Consider the following 21156-nt stretch of genomic DNA (forward strand, 5'->3'; position numbering starts at 1 on the left):
GCTACAAATATCAATACACTATGCTCATTCATACTTAGAATGCGTCATCTAATGTGCAATTACGTTGATTTCCGCCATTCGTTCCTTTTGGAACAGCGAACCCACTTATATGATTAGCAGCTGCTTGCTGTCAAACACACGTGGGTCTGGAAAGACGATTATCTTCCTCAATTCTACTGGACGAAATGCCAAAATTAGTATGTCCTGGCATTTAAGCATTCTCAAATGCTGAGTAAATTTCACATACTATCAACCGTTCTATTTTTGCATACCCAAAAGGCCTACTATTTAGAACACAATTACAGGTATTCAGACACAGCCACTGTCACCATTCAGAAAGGTATGCTCCAGGTACATGTGTAGCACAACGTACACTACATGGGTTTGATACCTCAATACACTGTTTTATATACACCGTGGTGCCATCACAACGTAATTTACAGTATGTGATGCGTTTCTTGTCATCAGGGCAGTAACCTGAGTCTGGGGGACTATGATGGACGCACCCCTCTGCACATCGCTGCCAGTGAGGGCCACCTCAAAGTGGTGCAGTATCTACAGGACCAGGGAGCCACCGTCCATGCCAAAGATCGCATACCCCTGCGCAACGCTATGCATTTCAGGTAGAAATAAGCTAACATGTGGGCCAAGACAATAGCTTTACATTTCTTTGTGTGTGTGTGTGCGTGTGTGTGTGTGTGTGTGTGTGTGTGTGGGGGGGGGGGGGTTGTGGGAATGGAGTATGATATGTCCTTAACAGCTTTGCCTCTACAATAGATGTTCACCCATCCCTTATGATTCAAGCCCCCAGTAGCCAATTCTAAATGACTTCTTCTATCTGCCCAGGGAGTGGTGTGTGCATCACACAGTAATGATATCATTCACACAGAATTAAGTGGGACATTTGAAATCCCCCGTTGGCCATTAACAACCTCCTTATATTTCCATGGCAGTCTTTAGAGCGAATGGTGTACAAACAGCAGGCAGTTAGACGGCAGCTCATTACAGTGTCTGAGGCAGGGAGTCTGGGCCTGCTAAATGACTATCATGTCCAGGAGGGAATGACTGCTACTGGGGCTCTCAGATGGGGGTTGAAACCAGAGGAAGAGTCCTAATGGAGTTTAAAGGCCACCACAATAATTAGCTGCCAATTGGGCTAATTGTAATCTTCTAATACCTCCAGTATTCATTTTTACCCCAAATTGTTATTATGTTCATGTTTTTTGAATCATTCATTGACATTGCTGTGTGCTCATATCATTTATTTGGGGAATGTAAAACATTCCAGGCTGCAGTGTTTAGTATCACGCTGTGGGTGCCTCAAGGAGAAATGTGTGTGTGTGTGTGTGTGTGTGAACTCGCATTGAGAGAGGTGGATGTAAACCGTTGGCAGGGCAGGCACAGACAAGCCCATGTTGTCTTGAGTGGGACCTTGAGGGTTGCTGAGTGGGACCTGGTAGCATAAATAACCTTCGACGCTTGGTTGGGGAAATAGCCATATCCCATTCTGTCTCTCTTACACTGTCAAAATCTCTGTTTTGTTACAGCTCTTTGTGATAATGCAATATGTTCCATTTTGTAAGAGTTACTTGAAATAAATATCCATTTTATTTCAGACAGATTGTTTTCGTTTTTAGGCTTTATGCCATTTCCTCCTAAGTTTAAACCACATTTCAAAAGCCAACTATTGTTCCTTCCCGATGACCATATAAGGATTGAAACACAGTACAGCGAAGGGTAGTGTCTTGAACCAGTCTTACCTGCCTGTCCACAGCTTCATGGATGACAGAAACGGTCCCTTGTCTCTAGGAAAAGGACTGAAATACATTAGCCTTGGCTTGCCACTGTCTCAATCTCAAAGTAGATTTAAACGTGCATGACCGACACATACCGTAGTGTGTGCATTTAACCTTTTAAACATTTGATGGATGTTCTAAGTTTAAATTCCATGAAAGTCCCTGGTTCTGGCCATGGAGCTGTGCCTTTTGTCTCCACCATTGTGTAGTGCATCCTTGGAGCTGCTGAGACGTTCTGCTCAGGCTCCATGTGTGGGTGGTTAACTGTGGGGGCATCCGGAACTTGTCCCTACTCGTTTAGCACCCAGTCACAGTGCCACAACTTGTCACTGTCAACAGAGACTATGAGAACTTGCTAGAAAAATGACTAATGCACGTTGCAGTCATAATAAAGCATAGCTCAAACAATGATGGATCACTAGTGTTCCCCCTAATCGTTTCAGTTTCAACTGATCTCTGACTCGCACTGTGAGCTTGATTCTGCTTTGCACGTGTCATCTTTTCCTTGATTGTAGTACACTGTATATAGTATCTGTACTTGAAAACTGTTTCTCTGTCACGCCCTGGTCTTAGTATTTTGTGTTTTCTTTATTCTTTTGATCAGGCCAGGGTGTGACATGGGTTATTTTATGTGGTGTGTTTTGTCTAGTGGTTTGTTGTAGGTTATGGGATAGTGGTTAGTGGGGTTGTCTAGAATAGTCTATGGCTGCCTGGAGTGGTTCTCAATCAGAGGCAGGTGTTTATCGTTGTCTCTGATTGGGAACCATATTTTGGCAGCCATATTCTTTGAGTGTTTCGTGGGTGATTGTTCCTGTCTCTGTGTTAGTTTGCACCAGAATAGACGGTTTAGGTTTTCACGTTACGTTTATTGTTTTGTATTGTTCGTGTTTATCTTTTATTAAACATGAATTGAAATAACCACGCTGCATTTTGGTCCGCCTCTCCTTCGACGGAAGAAAACCGCAACAGAATCACCCACCACAAAAGGACCAAGCGGCGTGGTGACAGGCAGCAGGAGCAGCGAAATCCAGATTTCTGGACATGGGAGGAGATATTGGATGGTAAAGGACCCTGGGCTCAGCCTGGAGAATATGGCCGCCCCAAAGAAGAGCTGGAGGCGGCGAAAGCGGAGAGGCGCTGGTATGAGGAGGCAGCACGGCGACACGGATGGAAGCCCGAGAGTCAGCCCCAAAAATGTCTTGGGGGAGGCACACAGGGAGTATGGCGACGCCAGGTAGGAGACCTGCGCCAACTTCCTGTGCTTACCGGGGGGCTAGAGAGACCGGGCAGGCACTGTGTTATGCTGTGGAGCGCACGGTGTCCCCAGTGCGGGTGCATAGCCCGATGCAGTACTTACCAGCTCCTCGTATCGGCCGGGCTAGAGTAAGCATCGAGCCAAGTGTCATGAAGCCGGCTCTACGCATCTGGTCTCCAGTGCGTCTCCTTGGGCCGGCTTACATGGCACCAGCCTTGCGCACGGTGTCCCCGGTTTGCCTGCATAGCCCAGTGCGGGTTATTCCACCTCGCCGCACTGGCAGGGCGACCGGGAGCATTCAACCAGGTAAGGTTGGGCAGGCTCGGTGCTCAAGAGCTCCAGTGCGCCTGCACGGTCCGGTCTATCCAGTACCACCTCCACGCACCAGCCCTCCGGTGGCAGCTCCCCGCACCAGGCTTCCTGTGCGTGTCCTCGGCCCAGTACCACCAGTGCCAGCACCACGCACCAGGCCTACAGTGCGCTTCGCCTGTCCAGCGCTGCCAGAGCCTTCCTCCTCTCCAGCGCTGCCGGAGTCTCCTGCCTGTCTAGTGCTGCCAGAGCCTTCCTCCTCTACAGCGCTGCCGGAGTCTCCCGCCTTTTCAGCGCTGCCAGAGCTGCCAGTCTGCAAGGAGCAGCCAGAGCTGCCAGTCTGCAAGGAGCAGCCAGAGCTGCCAGTCTGCAAGGAGCAGCCAGAGCTGCCAGTCTGCAAGGAGCAGCCAGAGCTGCCAGTCTGCAAGGAGCAGCCAGAGCTGCCAGTCTGCAAGGAGCTGCCAGTCTGCAAGGAGCTGCCAGTCTGCAAGGAGCAGCCAGAGCCGCCAGTCTGCATGGAGCAGCCAGAGCCGCCAGTCTGCATGGAGCAGCCAGAGCCGCCAATCTGCATGGAGCAGCCAGAGCCGCCAGTCTGCATGGAGCAGCCAGAGCCGCCAGTCTGCATGGAGCAGCCAGAGCCGCCAGTCTGCATGGAGCAGCCAGAGCCGCCAGTCTGCATGGAGCAGCCAGAGCCGCCAGTCTGCATGGAGCAGCCGGAGCCGCCAGTCTGCATGGAGCAGCCGGAACCGCCAGTCAGCCAGGATCTGCCAGAACCACCAGCCAGCCAGGATCTGGCAGAGCCATCAACCTACCTGAGCTTCCTCTCGGTACTGAGCTTCCTCTCGGTACTGAGCTTCCTCTCAGTCCCGAGCTTCCTCTCAGTCCCGAGCTTCCTCTCAGTCCCGAGCTTTCTCTCAGTCCCGAGCTACCCCTCAGTCCCAAGCTACCCCTCAGTCCCGAGCTACCCCTCAGTCCCGAGCTACCCCTCAGTCCCGAGCTACCCCTCAGTCCCGAGCTACCCCTCAGTCCCGAGCTACTCCTCAGTCCCGAGCTACCCCTCAGTCCCGAACTACCTCAGTCCCGAGCTGCCCCTCAGTCCAGTGGGGCCCTTGGTAAGGGTTACTAGGCCAAGGTCGGCGGCGAGGGTCGCCAATCTAAGGACGCGATGCAGGCGGACTGAGACTTTGTTGGAGTGGGGTCCACGTCCCGCGCCGGAGCCGCCACCGTGGACAGACGCCCACCCGGACCCTCCCCTATGGGTTTAGGTGTGCGGCCGGGAGTCCGCACCTTGGGCCGCACCTACCACCGTCATGTTGTCAGCAAACTTGATGATGATGTTGGAGTCATGCATAGCCACGCACTAATCACACACCCCTGAGGGGCCCCCGTGTTGAGGGTCAGTGTGGCGGAGGTGTATTTGCCTACCCTCACCACCTGGGGCAGGTCAGTCAGGAAGTCCAGGATCCAGTTACAGAGGGAGGGGTTCAGTCAATCAAATCAAGCAAATGTATTTATAAAGCCCTTTTTACATCAGCAGATGTCACAAAGTGCTGTACAGAAACACAGCCTAAAACCCCAAACAGCAAGCAATGCAGGTGTAGAAGCACTCTGGCTGGGAAAAACTCCCTATAAAGGAAGGAACCTAGGAAGAAACCTAGAGGCACCAGGCTCTTAGGGGTGGCCAGTCCTCTTCTGGCTGTGCCGGGTGGAGATTATAACAGTTATTGGCCAAGATGTTCAAACGTTCATAGATGACCAGCAGGGTCAAATAATAATAATCACAGTGGTTGTAGAGGGTGCAACAGGTCAGCACCCCAGGAGTAAATGTCAGTTGGCTTTCATAACCGAGCATTCAGGGTTTGAGACGCAGGTACGGTAGAGTGAGAGAGTCAAAAACAGCAGGTCTGGGACAAGGTAGCATGTCTGGTGAACAGGTCAGGGTTCCATAGCCAGTGACTCAGCCCCTGTAATAGGGTCAGAGGCAGAGAATCACAGTGGAGAGAGGGGAACCGGCCAGGCAGAGACAGCAAGGTCCCTAGCTTTGTGATGAACTTGAAGGGGACTATGGTGTTGAACGCTGAGCTGTAGTCTATGAATAGCATTCTCACATAGTTATATCCCCTCTTGTCCAGGTGGGAGAGGGTAGTGTGAAGTGCAATTGAGATTGTGTCATCTGTTAGTGCGGTATGTGAATTGGAGTGGGTTTAGGGTTAAAGGTTCAGAAATTCTGCTCTTTCTATGTGTTCAGATCCCAGTCCTACTTACTTACAGGTTAATGAAAATGTTATTTTTTATAATTTCTCTAGTAGGTTTTCTCAAGGAGAAAGCCCACACTTCAATGTTTAAGATGATAAAATAAAAACACTATAATAGTAATGTCAGCAAGTCTGCAGAACACTACAGTAAATACTATAGTCTGCCTAAACACTACAGCAAATACTACAGTATACTACAGTCCGCAAAAATATTTTTTTTTACTACAGTATTTATTCTATATTGAACTGTAAATACTAGTGTTTTTGCTGACTTTAGCCTGCAAAAACACTACAGTGAATACTATAATGTTTATACTATAGTAGTTTTTCAGGACGTTAAGCCAGAACAGTTATGTAACATGGATAGTAAAGGATGTGTATGGTAAAGGTAAACCAGACTAGTTATGTAACATGGATAGTGCATTCAGAAAGTATTCAGACCTCTTGATTAAAAATATATATTGGATTAAAAATGGATTAAAAATATATATTTTTTACACACAATACCTTAAAATGACATGACCCTAACATGAAAGCAAAAACAGTTTTTAAAAACGGAAATATGACATTTACATAAGTATTCAGACCCTTTACTAAGTACGTTGTTGAAGCACCTTTGGCAGCGATTACAGCCTCGAGTCTTCTTGGGTATGAAGCTTCAAGCTTGGCACACCTGTATTTCGGGAGTTTCCCATTATTCTCTGCAGATCCTCTCAGGCTCTGTCAGGTTGAAATCTGACACCATCCCTACAGTGAAGCATGGTGGTGGCAGCATGTTTTTCAGGGACTGGGAGACTATTCAGGAACAAGGCAAAGCTGAACGGAGCAAAGTACAGAGAGATCCTTGATGAAAACCTGCTCCAGAACGCTCAGGACCTCAGACTGGGGTGAGGGGTTCACGTTCCAACAGGACAATGACCCTAAGCACACAGCCAAGACAACGCAGGAGTGGCATCGGGACAAGTCTCTGAATGTCCTTGAGTGGCCCAGCCAAAGACCAGACTTGAACACCATGAAACATCTCTGGAGAGACCTGAAAATAGCTGTGCAGTGACGCTCCCCATCCAACCTAACAGAGCTTAAGAGGACCTGCAGAGAATAATGAGAGAAACTCCCCAAATACAGGTGTGCCAAGCGTCATACCCAAATACAGGTGTGCCAAGCGTCATACTCAAGAAGATTCAAGGCTGTAATTGCTGCCAAAGATACTTCAACAAAGTACTGAGTAAATGGTCTGAATACTTATGTAAATGTGATATTTCATTTTTTCATTTTTTTATATTTTAGCAAGCATTTCAAACGGTTTTTGCTTTGTTGTTATGGGGTATTGCGTATAGATTGATGAGGAGTAAGGCTGTAACCTAACAAAATGTGGAAAACGTCAAGGGGTCTGAGCACTTTCCGATGGCTCCGTATATTAGATTCAATATGGGCTATATTTAAAGTAAAACCATGTAGGCTACAGAATAGGGACGTAGTTTCATTAAACTTCACCATGTGTTCCAATGATGTGTTTTTTTGCTTACTTACAGCCTCTGTTTGATGAAAATTATGAGGTAAATGTTGTGATTTTGTGTTTTCCCCATGTTGATTATGAGGTAATGCTGAGGTAACACTGGAATAGCCACAGCTAGTGCTTTGGGTTCTCCTCTGCTTGGTGGTCATGCCTCACTCTGTGCTGTGACTCACCTGTGTCTCTCATTTCAATGTATGGTGATGTGTTGCATCGCTGTGTGATCTACATGAGTATCACTCATTGTAGCCTGGCTTGAACAGGTGTTTTTGCAAAATGGCTGCCTGGGTGAGTTCGATTAGACTGTGACACAAAACCATGCTGTGGTAGTCTGCCTGGCTTTTGTAAATGTCTGTGATGTCTGGTGTGATGACAGCCTGGTGCCTGCAAACATTTCCTGTATGCAGTATGTGGATTAGTAGCAGAGATTGCAAAACCAGCATTCCTTTGACGTTATCGCAGCTGGTCTTTGTATTGAACAGCACTGCTCCAGATTCAACTTTGAACTCTTTCTCCTTCTGTGTTTCAGAATGAAGAGTACATCGAGTTCTCAGCCTGTCCAAAAGGACCCTGAAGACAAAGATCCTCAACACTTTTGCCTTTCTCTTTGATCTCTCCATCCATCCCCATCACTCTCTCTCTGTCTTTCCATTTCACTCATACAATGGACAATTTTATATAGAGATTCATTCAAGCCTTTTATATATTTGCGTCCATCCCAAGTACAGTTAGAGAACTGTACGCTGTAAAACTACTGGTAGAACAACAACATGTCAAGTAATATTGATACACTGTGCCTAGAACGGGCAGCACTATATCTATGTGTATGTACCACCGTATACTATGTTGTATGTGGAAGCAATTCACTCTGTTTGTATTATTAGAGTATAATCAGTGTTCATTGGAAGCACAGAGTACAATGCTGTACCTTATACTAAGCACTTCATAAAGCACATTCAAAGTGCCATTTATTCTAAGCTGAAATCATTGTGAAATTTGCCTAGATGTTTATTTTCCCAATTATGTATCATTCATGCAGTCCATATTTTAGCTCTACCTCCTTCTGAAAGTACAGATAACTGAGGTGTTTCCTGTTTGTAAAACAGTGCAATTCGTTCCTCTATCCTGCTAACGCACAGCTCTCTTAGCATATAAACCCAGCTCCCTCTGTAGTCGATAAAAATGTCATTCAGCAGATGCTTTTATCTAAAGCAACTTGCAGAGACATACAGTTACTCAAAATTCCATCAATGTGAAATTCCAACCCACATCGTCTTCCATAGTTTTGTACTTCCTCTTCTGTTTTTGTTGCCTCCTGCTTACTTGTTTCTTCTCTCTGACAGCCCAGGCTGAGAGGAAGGTTATAGCTGGATATCAAACCAGCTGTTGACCCCCCAAAACACAATAAAAGTGTGGAAAATTGTGTGTGTGTGTGTGTAGGTGTGCCTTCACTCTGTCTTCCTCCTCCTTGGGCCTGTTGTTTCAACATAGCACCAAGAACCTGTCTGTCTGCCTGCCTGTCTCCCACTTTTCTCACACTCTTTACCCTTTGTAGTGTGTGAAACTACACAATATCTTGCGGGAATCTGTACAATGTTTTTACAATCCATTATTTCGATACCTTGTAAAAAGGTCTGTATTTTCCCATGTGTGGCTCCTTACCACAATCATTTAATATGGCAAAAATCATCTCTGCTCATAAGGCTTTGGAAATCATTTTTTGCAGAGAGGGAAGCTAGTGTGGAAGGAGCGTCTTCCACTTTGGAAGATTAACAATTTTCCAAATATGAGCATCGTGTCTCTGTCAATTCGGAGTCTGACAGTGAGTTGGAAGAAGAGGATGAGATTGACCCTCAGCCAGCCCCAGGACCAGTATGGTGGAAACTACAAGATTGTTATAATATTTTTATTGCATCAAATGGTTGTTTTATGCAACAGAATAAGGGGTTGTTAGAACGCTCATCTGTGTGTGTTCTACTGAGGATGGGCCTCTGGGAGATAACACTGACAGGCGATATACGATGTCTTTGGGGATACCGCATTCCAGAACATGAGTTAATGTTTCTGTTCTATAAGGTACCAGGGAGAGACGACTCCAGAGCCAGACCCTGGTCTCTACATAATGAGATACTCTCTGCTGTGAATTATAAGTATCTTTCATACAAATCTTAACCTTGTGACCCATTCTATACATCTGTTGTTCGTCATGTAGGTCGAAGGGGGTGTATCTTGGCTATAAAAGACCTTTGTACTTTTGTCTCGGGACTCTCAACAAATCATCTGGGGGTGATTTGTCGACCAGCCATCATTATCGTAGAGCACTCAATCAATTTACTTTTTTGTGTGTGTTGTGTTGACCTGCTCCCTTCTTAATAAGTGAATAAAGATGTAGTTTAAGTATAACTCTGACTTGTGTGATACGTTTCTCTCTCCTCATTTGATAGTAAATAAATTAACCACCACACCAGCCCGTCAGTAACCAGCTCATCAGCAGCCAGCCCCAGGGCCAGCCCCTCAGTAACCAGCTCATCAGCAGCCAGCCCAAGGACCAGCCCGTCAGTAACCAGCTCATCAGCAGCCAGCCCCAGGGCCAGCCCCTCAGTAACCAGCTCATCAGCAGCCAGCCCCAGGACTAGCCCGTCAGCAACCAGCTCATCAGCAGCCAGCCCCAGGACCAGCCCGTCAGCAACCAGCTCATCAGCAGCCAGCCCCAGGACCAGCCCGTCAGCAACCAGCTCATCAGCAGCCAGCCCCAGGACCAGCCTGTCAGCAACCAGCTCATCAGCAGCCTGCAGGAGAAGAAATGGGGATGTAAAAAAATGGTGGAATTGAATGGTCTTCTTGCACAAGGAATTGGCCTCCCCGTCTTGCTGCCAATGTGATAAGGATGCAATCAGGGCCGACGTGGATGGCAGTTACTCATGTTCAGGACATAAAGTCTTCTTTTGAACGGTTCATCCCAGACACCATCCAGAAAATCATTCTGGACTGCACTCATTTGGAGGGAATGTGTGTTTTTGGAGAGAGATGGAAGGAGATGGACCAAACTAATTTACATGCATACTTTGGGGTTCTTATCCTTGCTGGTGTTTTCAGATTCAATTGGGAATCCACAGAATCACTGTGGGATGCAGAAACTGGCAAATAACTTTTCCGTGCAACAATGTCTCTGGAAAACTTCCACATTATTTCCAGGATTATCTGCTTCGATAACCGAGACACCAGACCAGCTCGGCGGCAGAAAGACAAGCTAGCTGCAATCAGGAAAGTGGTTGGACCGCCTTCCCCTGTTTTACAACCCTGGGCCCAATGTTACAGTTGTTGAGCAGCTAATGCCATTTAGGGGCCGCTGCCCCTTCAGGCAGTACATACCGTCTAAACTTGCAAAATATGGAATCAGGATCTGGGCTGCCTGTGATGCTGCTTCATCATATGCGTGGAACTTGCAAGTGTATATGGGGAAGCCAGATGGAGGAGCCCCTGAGAAGAACCAAGGGATGCGGGTTGTCCTGGACGTGACATGGCCTCCATGGCCACAACATCACACGCGATAACTTTTTTACTTCGCACAAGCTGGGACAGAAGCTCCTCAAGAGCAGGCTGACGATGGTATTAACAGTACGAAAAAACAAGCCAGAGCTCCCACATCAGCTGTTGAATACATGGAATAGGCCTATCAATTCCTCTAAGTTTGTGTTCACCGCCGACACGTCCCTAGTGTCCTACGTAACGAAGAAAGACAAAAATGTGGTACTCATGAGTACGCTGCATAGGGATGGGAGAATCTGTGGCCAGGAACATCAAAAAACAGAAATCATAATGGATTATAATGCCAGAAAAGGAGGGGTGGACAATTTAGACAAGCTGGTGACTGGCTACAGCTGCAACAGAAGAACACTACGCTGGCCACTTGTGATATTCTTCAACATCTTGGACATCTCGGAGTACAACGCGTTTGTCATCTGGATGGTGTTAAACCCAGATTGGAACAGAGGTATGCTCCAGAGGAGACAGCTCTTTCTCGAGGAGCTGGGCATGGTATTGGTAAGACCTCAAATCCAGAGGAGGCAACATATCCCAAGGACCCCAGCTTCTGCAGCCATCGTGAAGAGGATTCAGGAGGAGGATGCGGGTGCTCAAATACTGGAAGTAAGTGTGAGTGATGTTGCATGTGTGTGTGTCTGACTCACCTGCCTTGGCCTGCTGTAACTATATAAGTGAGTGAGATGTTAGAAAAATTCCTGAACTAAGTGTTTTCATCATTCTAGATTACAGCCGGTAGCAACAAGAAGAAGTGATGCGATGTGTGTGGACCCAAAAAGGACAGGAAGACACAGTACACATGGATCAAGTGCAAGAAATACATTTGCAACAAACACACACAGTAAAACTCTGTCCCTCATGTGGTGTGTAGACTGGCCTTAATTTGTGTTCAATGGGGCTCATTTATCATTTCCGTAAAATACTGTATGTAAAATGTGTCCTTCCAATTTGTTCAGTTCAAAGCAATAACCATCAATAGAGATGAAAACCTTGTTTAATATATATTTGTTCAAGATAAACATGATTTATTCTACCCATAACTTGATTATAAATGATTTTTTAAATACATTTTATTTTACAAAAATGAATAGCGCTTTAATTGATAAATGTGATCTAGCAGGGGTAAATAGCAAATATGAACCATGTATGCTGTCTATTTTTCTTGTAATTGATATAAGTCAACATCTAAGTATTAAGTATTTTTACATAAATTATGGTCGTATTGTTTTAAAAACCCAATAATGTTGTGGGTCCATCAGACCCGCGAACATTGGTGAATAACAAAAACATGAAGACCAAACAAGGGTTAACTAAATGTGAATAACATTATAATTTGTATGTGTCAGTCCACGTCCATGGTTGTTGTCATGCATATATCTGTACTATTGTGTAACTAGTAGAAGAGGTATCATATAACTTTATACTGTTCTGTGATAAAAGGAATACATGTATGATGTAACTGAAGCATGCAGGTTTTTGGACAACAGGACATTTCTATGTTCTGTTTTCCCCCACTGTCACATGTTAATCAGCTCAGGATTGTCAGCTGCCTTCATTAATTCAGAGAGAATCACTGGAAATCTCACATGCTGTTGTTAAGTTTAATTAAATACATTGGTCCATTTACAATATATATTCAAATATATATTCAATGTGTTACGATATAAATGACAATTTTAGTCTTAGTCTTAGTCACCAGTGGTTTCTAGTTTCTGTGAGCAGTGGTTTACTGCTGTAAGAGAGGAGAGGTTGAGAAGTTGCCAGGAGAGATGTTGAAGATAATGCAGTTCTGTTACAGCACATGCACTTCAATGAAATACTATTGTAGCCAGCATTGGAATCTGTATTGTCATTGTGAATGAATCATGTGGGAAGTCAGGCTCTCACACAATGCATTCTCAGAGGAAGTCTCATACACATGCCTGACACAAACATCTTTCTGAAATATGCCAGAAGACAAGTTTTCAGGGCCGGTTGCCTGCTTCCTCAAGTTTATTTTCCTGTGGTAATGCTTTCCATATGAAGTATTGAAGTATTTGAATTCTGTTGTTGGGGATCATTTGCATTAGCTACCTGAAATCCCTCCCTGCATTCTCCCAAGGAGATCAACGTAAATAATAAGGGGTTGGGGCTGCGCAGTACTTACGTAAATTATAAAACCATTCCCCTGGTGGAACAGCATGGGGGAGAATACTGTATGTGTCTGTGCGGGTGACGATAATATACTCTATGAATGGATAAAGAATCATAATTCAAGACTACTCCACTGTTCCATAGTACCTCAAAGTTAAGCAACCCATGACACCCAAAAGTATGCTGCCTATTGTTTGGCTATAGAACAATGTTAAATGGAATCCGTGCAGTATTTCTCATTCTATAACTGTATATTTAAGTCATTAGCCTATGTAGCCTAATGTAGGCTATACTTGTGTGGTATAAATCTGATCAATATTTAGCAAGGACTATTATTCATTGTTTGGTACAGATTTGATACTTTAGATAAAAAGCTTAAAGCAATGTGCAGAGAGTATTAGTGACTACACTTGGCTTGGCTTCGTCATGAAGGCGGCTGTCTGTCAGGCAACACAAGTTGCTGGTGGAACCCAGCTCAGCCGGTCAGACCTGCCTGGCCTTCATTCCTCGTTGAATGAAAGGCTTGTATGAACCTACCCCAAAACACTATATATAAAGAGCCGCGGCTCACCAAAGCCACACAGACACAGCATAGGCATGGACTGCTCAGATGAAACCGCCACTCACGGTGAGATAACCTTTGAAAACGTATGCCTAGTATTTAGCTTACTATAGTAGGCCTATGAATGAACTTTGTCAGTTCAGGCGACAAGAAAAGTATTTCAAACTGCTGTAAAATATGAAGTCGGCTACTGTTTCTGCTCTTTATGCCAGTTTTGGACTGACGTGGTCACCTGAAGAAGTGATGACTTGTGGTTTGGTCTCTCTGGTGGAGTGGTTCTTAACAGTTCAACAGTTCTTTGCCAAAATTGTGAAATGTTTAGGACCACTTGATCAGGCGGACAAATACTTCCAAGGCAATACATGGAGTAACCTGCACTGCTTTGAAGATCTTGAATCATTGAGTAGTTTAGGCTGATATGCTATAGTAAAGTGATGAGATTCTTAATTCAATTGTGTGGATTAGACTAATTTCATGTCATGTCTTTAGCATAGTCTAATATAAGATGTCAAGACCATTTTTGACATCTGAAAGCAGTTGGTTACATTCATTGTTTTATTTTTACAAGATTGACCTACATGTTTACACTAATGTTCACCCTAACCTTGTTTGATTTGTAAGCATTTCTCGCTCTCTATATCTCTCTCCCCCAACCCTGCTCTCTCTCCGTCTCCTCTCTCTCTCTCTCTCTCTCTCTCTATCTCTCTCTCGTGTGCCACCTTGTGTTATAATGTCAATATAGCCTCGTGTTGTCCGACTGTTCCTGAAGTCCAAACAGCGCATTGGGCATGGTCGCTGTCCGAGGTGCTGAAGGAAAGGGCCAATTGGATTCCAGACAGTTTTACATTTTTGTTCCCGGTGGATAACTATATATTTTTGTGTCAGAGGGAGAGTACAATGAATACAACAAAATGTATTTTTTGTTGTTGTTTTGTTTTCAATAACTGTTTTTCATTTATTGATGGACAAATATAAGATAATAAAATCTTACACCGCTAGGAATAATGATGATGATCTTGATAGTTCTAAGGGAATAACATTTGCTTTGTTGTATTGACGTATGAATAATTTATTAAAGAGCCATCCACAGATTATTCTCTCCAGTCTCCATCCCAGACGCCGCTTTATTTCCTCTGATCTCAGCAGTGTGCCAACAACATTACGGTTATTTGCTAAACGGTTCTCATGAAGCCCCGTGCACTGCGAAGGTTTGCAAGTTGGGTAAGATATTGAGCAGTATAATGAGATGCCCATAGCGATTTTCCTACACGCGCAAAGGCAGCAGATGTAGGGGTAGTAGTTCCACGGGATGCGATCCGAAAGTTCATCAGGGGTGACCCGAACCTCCTCCAGGTGGGAACTGAGTTTCGGTCGGACATGGTAAATCATCTTTACTACAGAGAATAGGCCAATTATCGGTCTCCTGGAAATCCAGTGAATCCGTTCAAAAAAGAATGAGCTGTGGTTGTGTCCGTGCGTAATAGTGTGTGTTTGAGTGAGTGTCTGTTTGTTGTGGGTAGGCAAAGGACATAACTGGGCCTTAGAAAGGGTCACATATAGAGGTTATTATGGGTATCCCCACAACACTGATAAACCAACCATAATTTAAGCCACCTTTATATCCCTCAGGTTAATCTTGCTTTTAAAGATGTATTTTATTTAAATGGCCCAAATCTAAATAAATAAAGGTTGAATAATATAGCCTACCCAATTCCTACATTTTGATTAAACCCATGAGCACACATCATTGTGTATCAAATTGTATTCTGCTCTCGCATAATGATGAAATTAAATATAATCTAAAATCAGACTTGAAAACATTCACACCTACCAAACTTTCGAAGTGCTTTAAAGAGATGACATTTTCAAAGGGTGCCAGGTACCAATGAGTTCGTTATGGCGGTTAAGACCGTCTGCTTATAAACGAAGTCCTCGGTCTGTGTACAGCAGATCATATTTTTATTAAAAGAACATCCCTGTTCAGCTTTCAAAGCACACAAAATAGATATTATCTACTTTATTAAAATTGCAACTCAAACAGCTCTGTATTTGAAAATACTTTGAAAATAAGACATTAATATTTATTTAAAAGTCCGAATTGTATCTGGAACTGGAGGGCAGCTAAGCCATCTATTAGCCTCGTAATTAATAGCCCAAACTCCACTAAGCCATCTATTAGCCTCGTAATTAATAGCCCAAACTCCACTAAGCCATCCATTAGCCTCGTAATTAATAGCCCAAACTCCACTAAGCCATCCATTAGCCTCGTAATTAATGGCCCAAACTCCACTAAGCCACCTATTAGCCTCGTAATTAATAGCCAAACTCCACTAAGCCATCCATTAGCCTCGTAATTAATAGCCCAAACTCCACTAAGCCATCCATTAGCCTCGTAATTAATAGCCCAAACTCCACTAAGCCATCCATTAGCCTCGTAATTAATAGCCCAAACTCCACTAAGCCATCCATTAGCCTCGTAATTAATAGCCCAAACTCCACTAAGCCATCTATTAGCCTCGTAATTAATAGCCCAAACTCCACTAAGCCATCTATTAGCCTCGTAATTAATAGCCCAAACTCCACTAAGCTACACACAGACGTAAGTGCAAGAGCTGACTACGTACAGTGCACTGACAAATGCAGAGTTTTCTCTACAAAATAGTTTAATAAAAAATTTTAAAAAACAAGACGATCCAACTAAGTTAAATGGGTCATGGCACAAGTTCCACCAAAGATCTCAAACCGGGTAATTGGGAAGCTGTTGGATTCCGCTGTTCTCTCGTGCGTGTTTGCTTTGATAAATACATGTTGGAGCCTCCAGCAAGTCGGCAGGAAGCGCAGCAAGGAGGAATTACACAACTGGGTGAGTGAGTGAGCGAGCGAGAGAGCAGGAGGGGGGGGGGGGGGGGGGGGGGGGGGACTGCAAAAGGTGATCCTCCTTAGGCGCATGTGATTGCGTTCCGAGACCTGCGAGCTGAAAGACCAGGCGTGAGGAGTTAAAAAACAAATACTCTACCTGTGGATATAAAGGTTTGGATTACGGATGGATTGTATCGGTTTATTGTCTTGCTGGACTGCTGGCCATGCACAGGAGATATATTTTTGCGCACACGCCGCAATTGTTGGGCATTGAGTGGAGCGGTCATGGAGAGACAGTAAGCTCTCTCCGAGTCATTGTTGGATGTCCGGAATACCTTTTGGATTGAAACCATGCAATTGTTTGGGATCTATGAAAATATATCCTGAAATGGAAACGAATATACAAATATAGATGTCAATTCGGTAACCCACGGCGTGGAATATTACGCACATTTCCCTCATGGCTTTACCAAACTCCTCGGGCTCGTCTGGAGCTGACAAGCCCAACCCCAGTCTCATAGATCTGGGTAGATTCTTCGTGGACTCCGATATCATATTTGGATTTACCAGTCATCTTCTAAGGAGAAAAGCAAAGGTGAGTGAGTGCACGCTACACCAAATAGCCGAAACATAGGCTGCTCAAACATAAAATGTAGCCTAATCCACTCGCCCAACTACCTTGAAAAATATAACGTTAATAAGTAAGTAAGTTGATACACAAAGTGACCAGTAAAGCCACAGACCTGGATTTCCAGTACATTTCAGGACCATGAACAGCTCCCAGCTGCGCCTTATCTACGTTGCCAACTTCGTAGCGTGATCACTGACTTGGATTTCTCTTCTTTAAAATAATTTTTAAAAGTTTGAACCAAGTATAGAGTAGCAGGGTGGATGGGGCTTTGTCTTCCCGAACATTCAATGCTTTAATAGACAATAAGGCTACTGTAATCTCTGCGCTCATTCGCTGTTAAAGGCGCTGAGCAGTTATAACCAAAAATGAACACTCGTAATCAGTCAAAGCGCACGCAAGTGTCAGTAAAGGCCACAATGACAGACTTGATTTCCCTATCACTGTCCAACATTTAATTTGATGATAGAATGATTCATTTCTAAATGCAATGAGAGTCACACAAAACTGAAGTGGGGAAGAAATGGAATAGCCTATCCTGATTCCTGATCTCCTAAAGACTGTGTAACTATCAATAATATTAGACTATCTATTTTTTGAATTGTGACTCCGGCTCATTAACCATGGCCGTAGCTTCAGATAAAAACATAATTTTCTTATCTATGATAAATTATTCAGATAATTTTGTATTTGCCTTGTGTGGTGAATAGCTTATGTTATGCTGCATGTGTAATTACAAAATAAACGTTTGGCAGTATTAAATTGGCTTCATTCTGTTAACCCCATAAGGACGCCTATAATTTGCAACCAGTTGCGCTGCCAAGCGTAAAGCCACTCAACCCAGTCGACGACACAGACAGACAGACAGACAAAAGGCTGCAATTGGGTCATGTGAGGGTAGAAAGGATTCTCACAACGAAGTACGAGGCTTACATCATCAACATCAAATATTTAAAGTGTGTTAATTAAATATTTAACTTGTACCCCTTATTTTGCGAAAACCATCCTGCAATCTTTCTATTTACCAGAGGATGGCGCCAAAGTAGCAAGAACGGGACGTGTCAGTGAAGCAATGTCTGCAACTGTGTCTGCTCGCGTGACTGACACCAAGAATGGATAAAACCATTGATTACAATAATCTAAAATAAAAATCACTATATTTCAAATAATATTACGAAATTAAGCTATATGAATAACTTAGTCATTTTACTAGTGTAATGCATTGATAATAGAAGCCAATACAATGGCCAATTTCAGCTTTATAAATAGCTAGCCTAATAACCTATAAACCTAATACAACTCACACGTTGAATTACCCTGTCTGATCCATGCACCTACGGTTATGATTTTAAGTGATTTACTATTGCGGTGTCCAATCATGCGCCAAAAAGTTTTTCAAAAGTTTTCCCCACCCATTTAAAAGAGTGTGTGCCAAAACTTCTCTAGGATTGTCCCGTCATAGTACGGATCAAGTGCAGGACACAACCATGGTTAGCCTATAATATGTTTTTACTCGCTGGCAGATTTAGAAGTGACACTTCAATTTACAACTACGACTACTCTTCATTGTACAAATTATTCTTAATAATTGAGTGTATGTGAGAACCACGTCTACTAGGGATACCCAGACCCGGGAGAATGAACTCATTTTGGGGAAATGCAACTCATGGACTGGATCCTGACAACCGCATGTTTACTGTAAGTGTTATATGCATAAAGTTAAAATTACCAGTTCCGATTTTCAATAGAACCTGTCGCAGCAGCGCAACCCTTTTGTCTTGGAACCCATTTAGCCTGCCTCTTCAAATTGGTAGTGCTCATGTCTACCTATGACATTCATGCAGGTTGTCAGTCAACCAACAACTCCAGACAAGTAGACTTCCACACCTGGACTTCTGCGTCTCGCCAGCGTATTGTCCTACCTGTGAATTTATTTTAACCGAGTTGCTTTTCTCTAATGGCGAAGGTGGAAGGTTGTCCTAGCGGAGAGTCGCCGTTTCCTGTTGATCTGAGTCCCAGGAAACTACTTCACTTGGCAAAGGACGCGCGGTGCAGCAGCCGACCACCCCCGGAGGGCGCAGGGTCCGTGACCGTCTCAGAGTCGGAGAGAAGGGATGGAAAAGAAAGCTTTTGCCAACAATGTCAAATGAATGTGACAGAGCTGAAGAGGCAAGCGCTGGCCTTGACAGACCCAAGTTCACTAAAGGTTTGTGAAGCAATTTTTTACTTTAATATGAGTCTCAAGTGCTGATTGCCTTTTAAGTACCAATAATGCTAAATAATAATTTTCATAAACGTTACACCAAGGTTACATAGTTGATAATGTTGTTGGTTGATTTTTGGATAATATTGCAATGGCATGGTAATAACCTCCTTCCCCCACTCACTTGAAATGATTCCAGTGAGGTGGCTCTTTCATTATGAGGCAGGTACTAATGGGAGATGTGTTTGTTAACCTCATGCTCTGCTGGCGTAACAGGGACAGGCTGCCTGGGTTCCATACAGCAGGTCATAGAGGGGCACACAGATGGCATGCTAAGAATAATTATTTTTGCCATCCTCCTCCCAGTGTAGCTAGCAGTGAAGGCATACAGTGTGATTCTGACTAAGTCAGGGTCATGACCCGTTCCCCAGCTTTGCTCTGTGGCCCTCATCACTGACGGGCACCTCAAATCAAATCAAACTTTATTTGCCACATGCGCCGAATACAACAAGGGTAGACTTTACAGTAAAATGCTTACTTACAAGCCCTTAACCAACAGTGCAGTTCAAGAAGAAAATATTTACCAAGTAGACTAAAATAAAAAGTAATAATAAAAAGTAACACAATAAGAATAACGAGGCTATATAGAGGTGGCACCGGTACCGAGTCAGTGTGCAGGGGTACAGGCTAGTTGCTAATAGGTTTGAGCCCACTGCCCACGTGCTTATGCCATAGTCTAGACTCTATTACGATGGGTACACAAAGGCAGGGTGAGACATGGCTGTGAAACTCCTTGTGAGCTCTGTATTCCCAGCATGTAGTAGCTGTGGCTATAACTCCCCATACAAACACACCTTATTATAGAGCTGCGGTTGTCCTCTGGCTGGGTGCAGAGGTAATACATATCAAGTCCTTCTCCTCTGTGAATACTGGAGTCATGAGAAGCTGTAGGGTAATGACACTAATTATAATGTCCCAGTCTTCCTGTGAAGTATTTTGTTTCGCTGCTCACAGCCACACGCTGTTTATGGATGTGAAAACTCAGTGTCTGAGACTGAAAGGTCTCTGGAAGTGGCCCATTGTCTTGCTAAACAATGCTTCTGTCTTTATTTTGCTGTCGGGGAGAGTAGGGGGGGAGGAGGGAATAAGCAAGCTGCTAGTGGAGGAGTCTGAGGAGGAAGTCAAATCCCAGTTGACCTTCGCAATGCATTGAAAGTGTTCCTGTATGGCTCGCCCCACAATTCCCACCGCTGTTAAATTTAGGCCCTTTTTGTTGATGTCACTGCTGCGTGAGTTTGCCCCAGGGTTTGTACTCCTTTGTTGTCGTGTTGGAGGGACTGTCTCATGCTTAGCTTGGATTACAAGCCCTCCAGCCTCCTCTGAACCCCCTCAGCACCTCGTTTCTTATGGGAAAAGGGAGATAAGATAAACGATTGGGGAAAACTTTTGGGAGGAATTTAACTTCAGCACTCAAGTGTTCATCTGTATGTGGTCGAGTTCCTCTGTGGGGATGGTCTAAATCATATCAGATCCGGGTAACCCCCCCCCCCCCCAACAGATGTACACTATCCCACCTGCCAGTCCTTCTCCATGAGAACTGAACCCTCCCCTCTCGGTTACCTGTGTGGTCCTCTCCAGGTGTAGAGCGGTTGAAGGGTGGGATGGGGGCTGCCCCTTCCTTCTCCCATTATGCACATGTTGATGGCTAAATTGGGCCCTAATTCTAAGGTAGTAAACAGCCAAGGCAGGGTGCTCTTATAGTGCTCCCCTCATAGTATCGATTTCTCCAGCTGCAGGAGAAAGGGCTCCATTGTCCCATTGGGCCTGTGCTGCCCACCTGGAAGGTCTAGCTGGATGTGGTCGTAGATGGATGGCTTTCACAGATTTTCTTTGGTGGAAGAGGGCCATGTGATGTGTGGTGGAAAGATGACTGTTGTGGGATGTTTGAGCTCCTGGCACCAGAGCTACAGAGTTCTGCTGTACCTGTCATAGTGGATGGGGGCCATCTGAGTTTACCCTGGGAAAGTGAGAGAGGGAGCTGTTTATGTGAGGGTTTCCCTCTATCCTCCTGCCGTCCCATTTGTTTGTGATGAGGAAGTC

At 44.6% G+C, this 21156-nt stretch overlaps 1 protein-coding gene, 1 non-coding gene and 1 pseudogene across 2 annotated transcripts in view; all 3 read left to right on the plus strand.

Annotated features, from left to right (window-relative positions):
- Window positions 1–5639: 5639 nt before the first annotated feature.
- Window positions 5640–5692, plus strand: LOC139384233 (U7 small nuclear RNA). The gene has a single exon (XR_011628823.1). It is a non-coding gene; the product is annotated as a U7 small nuclear RNA (small nuclear RNA).
- Window positions 5693–8914: 3222 nt separating this feature from the next.
- Window positions 8915–12597, plus strand: LOC139383587 (piggyBac transposable element-derived protein 4-like; annotated as a pseudogene).
- Window positions 12598–18389: 5792 nt separating this feature from the next.
- LOC139383919 (kinesin-like protein KIF26A) overlaps window positions 18390–21156 on the plus strand; it is a 100502-nt gene continuing 97735 nt past the window's right edge. The window contains exon 1 of the mRNA XM_071128530.1: window positions 18390–19059. Coding sequence (XP_070984631.1) covers window positions 18811–19059 — 249 coding nt within the window. The 5' untranslated portion in view covers window positions 18390–18810. The remainder of the gene's footprint in view (window positions 19060–21156) is intronic.

Source organism: Oncorhynchus clarkii, chromosome 25, assembly GCF_045791955.1.
Source record: "Oncorhynchus clarkii lewisi isolate Uvic-CL-2024 chromosome 25, UVic_Ocla_1.0, whole genome shotgun sequence".
Lineage (NCBI taxonomy): Eukaryota > Metazoa > Chordata > Actinopteri > Salmoniformes > Salmonidae > Oncorhynchus > Oncorhynchus clarkii.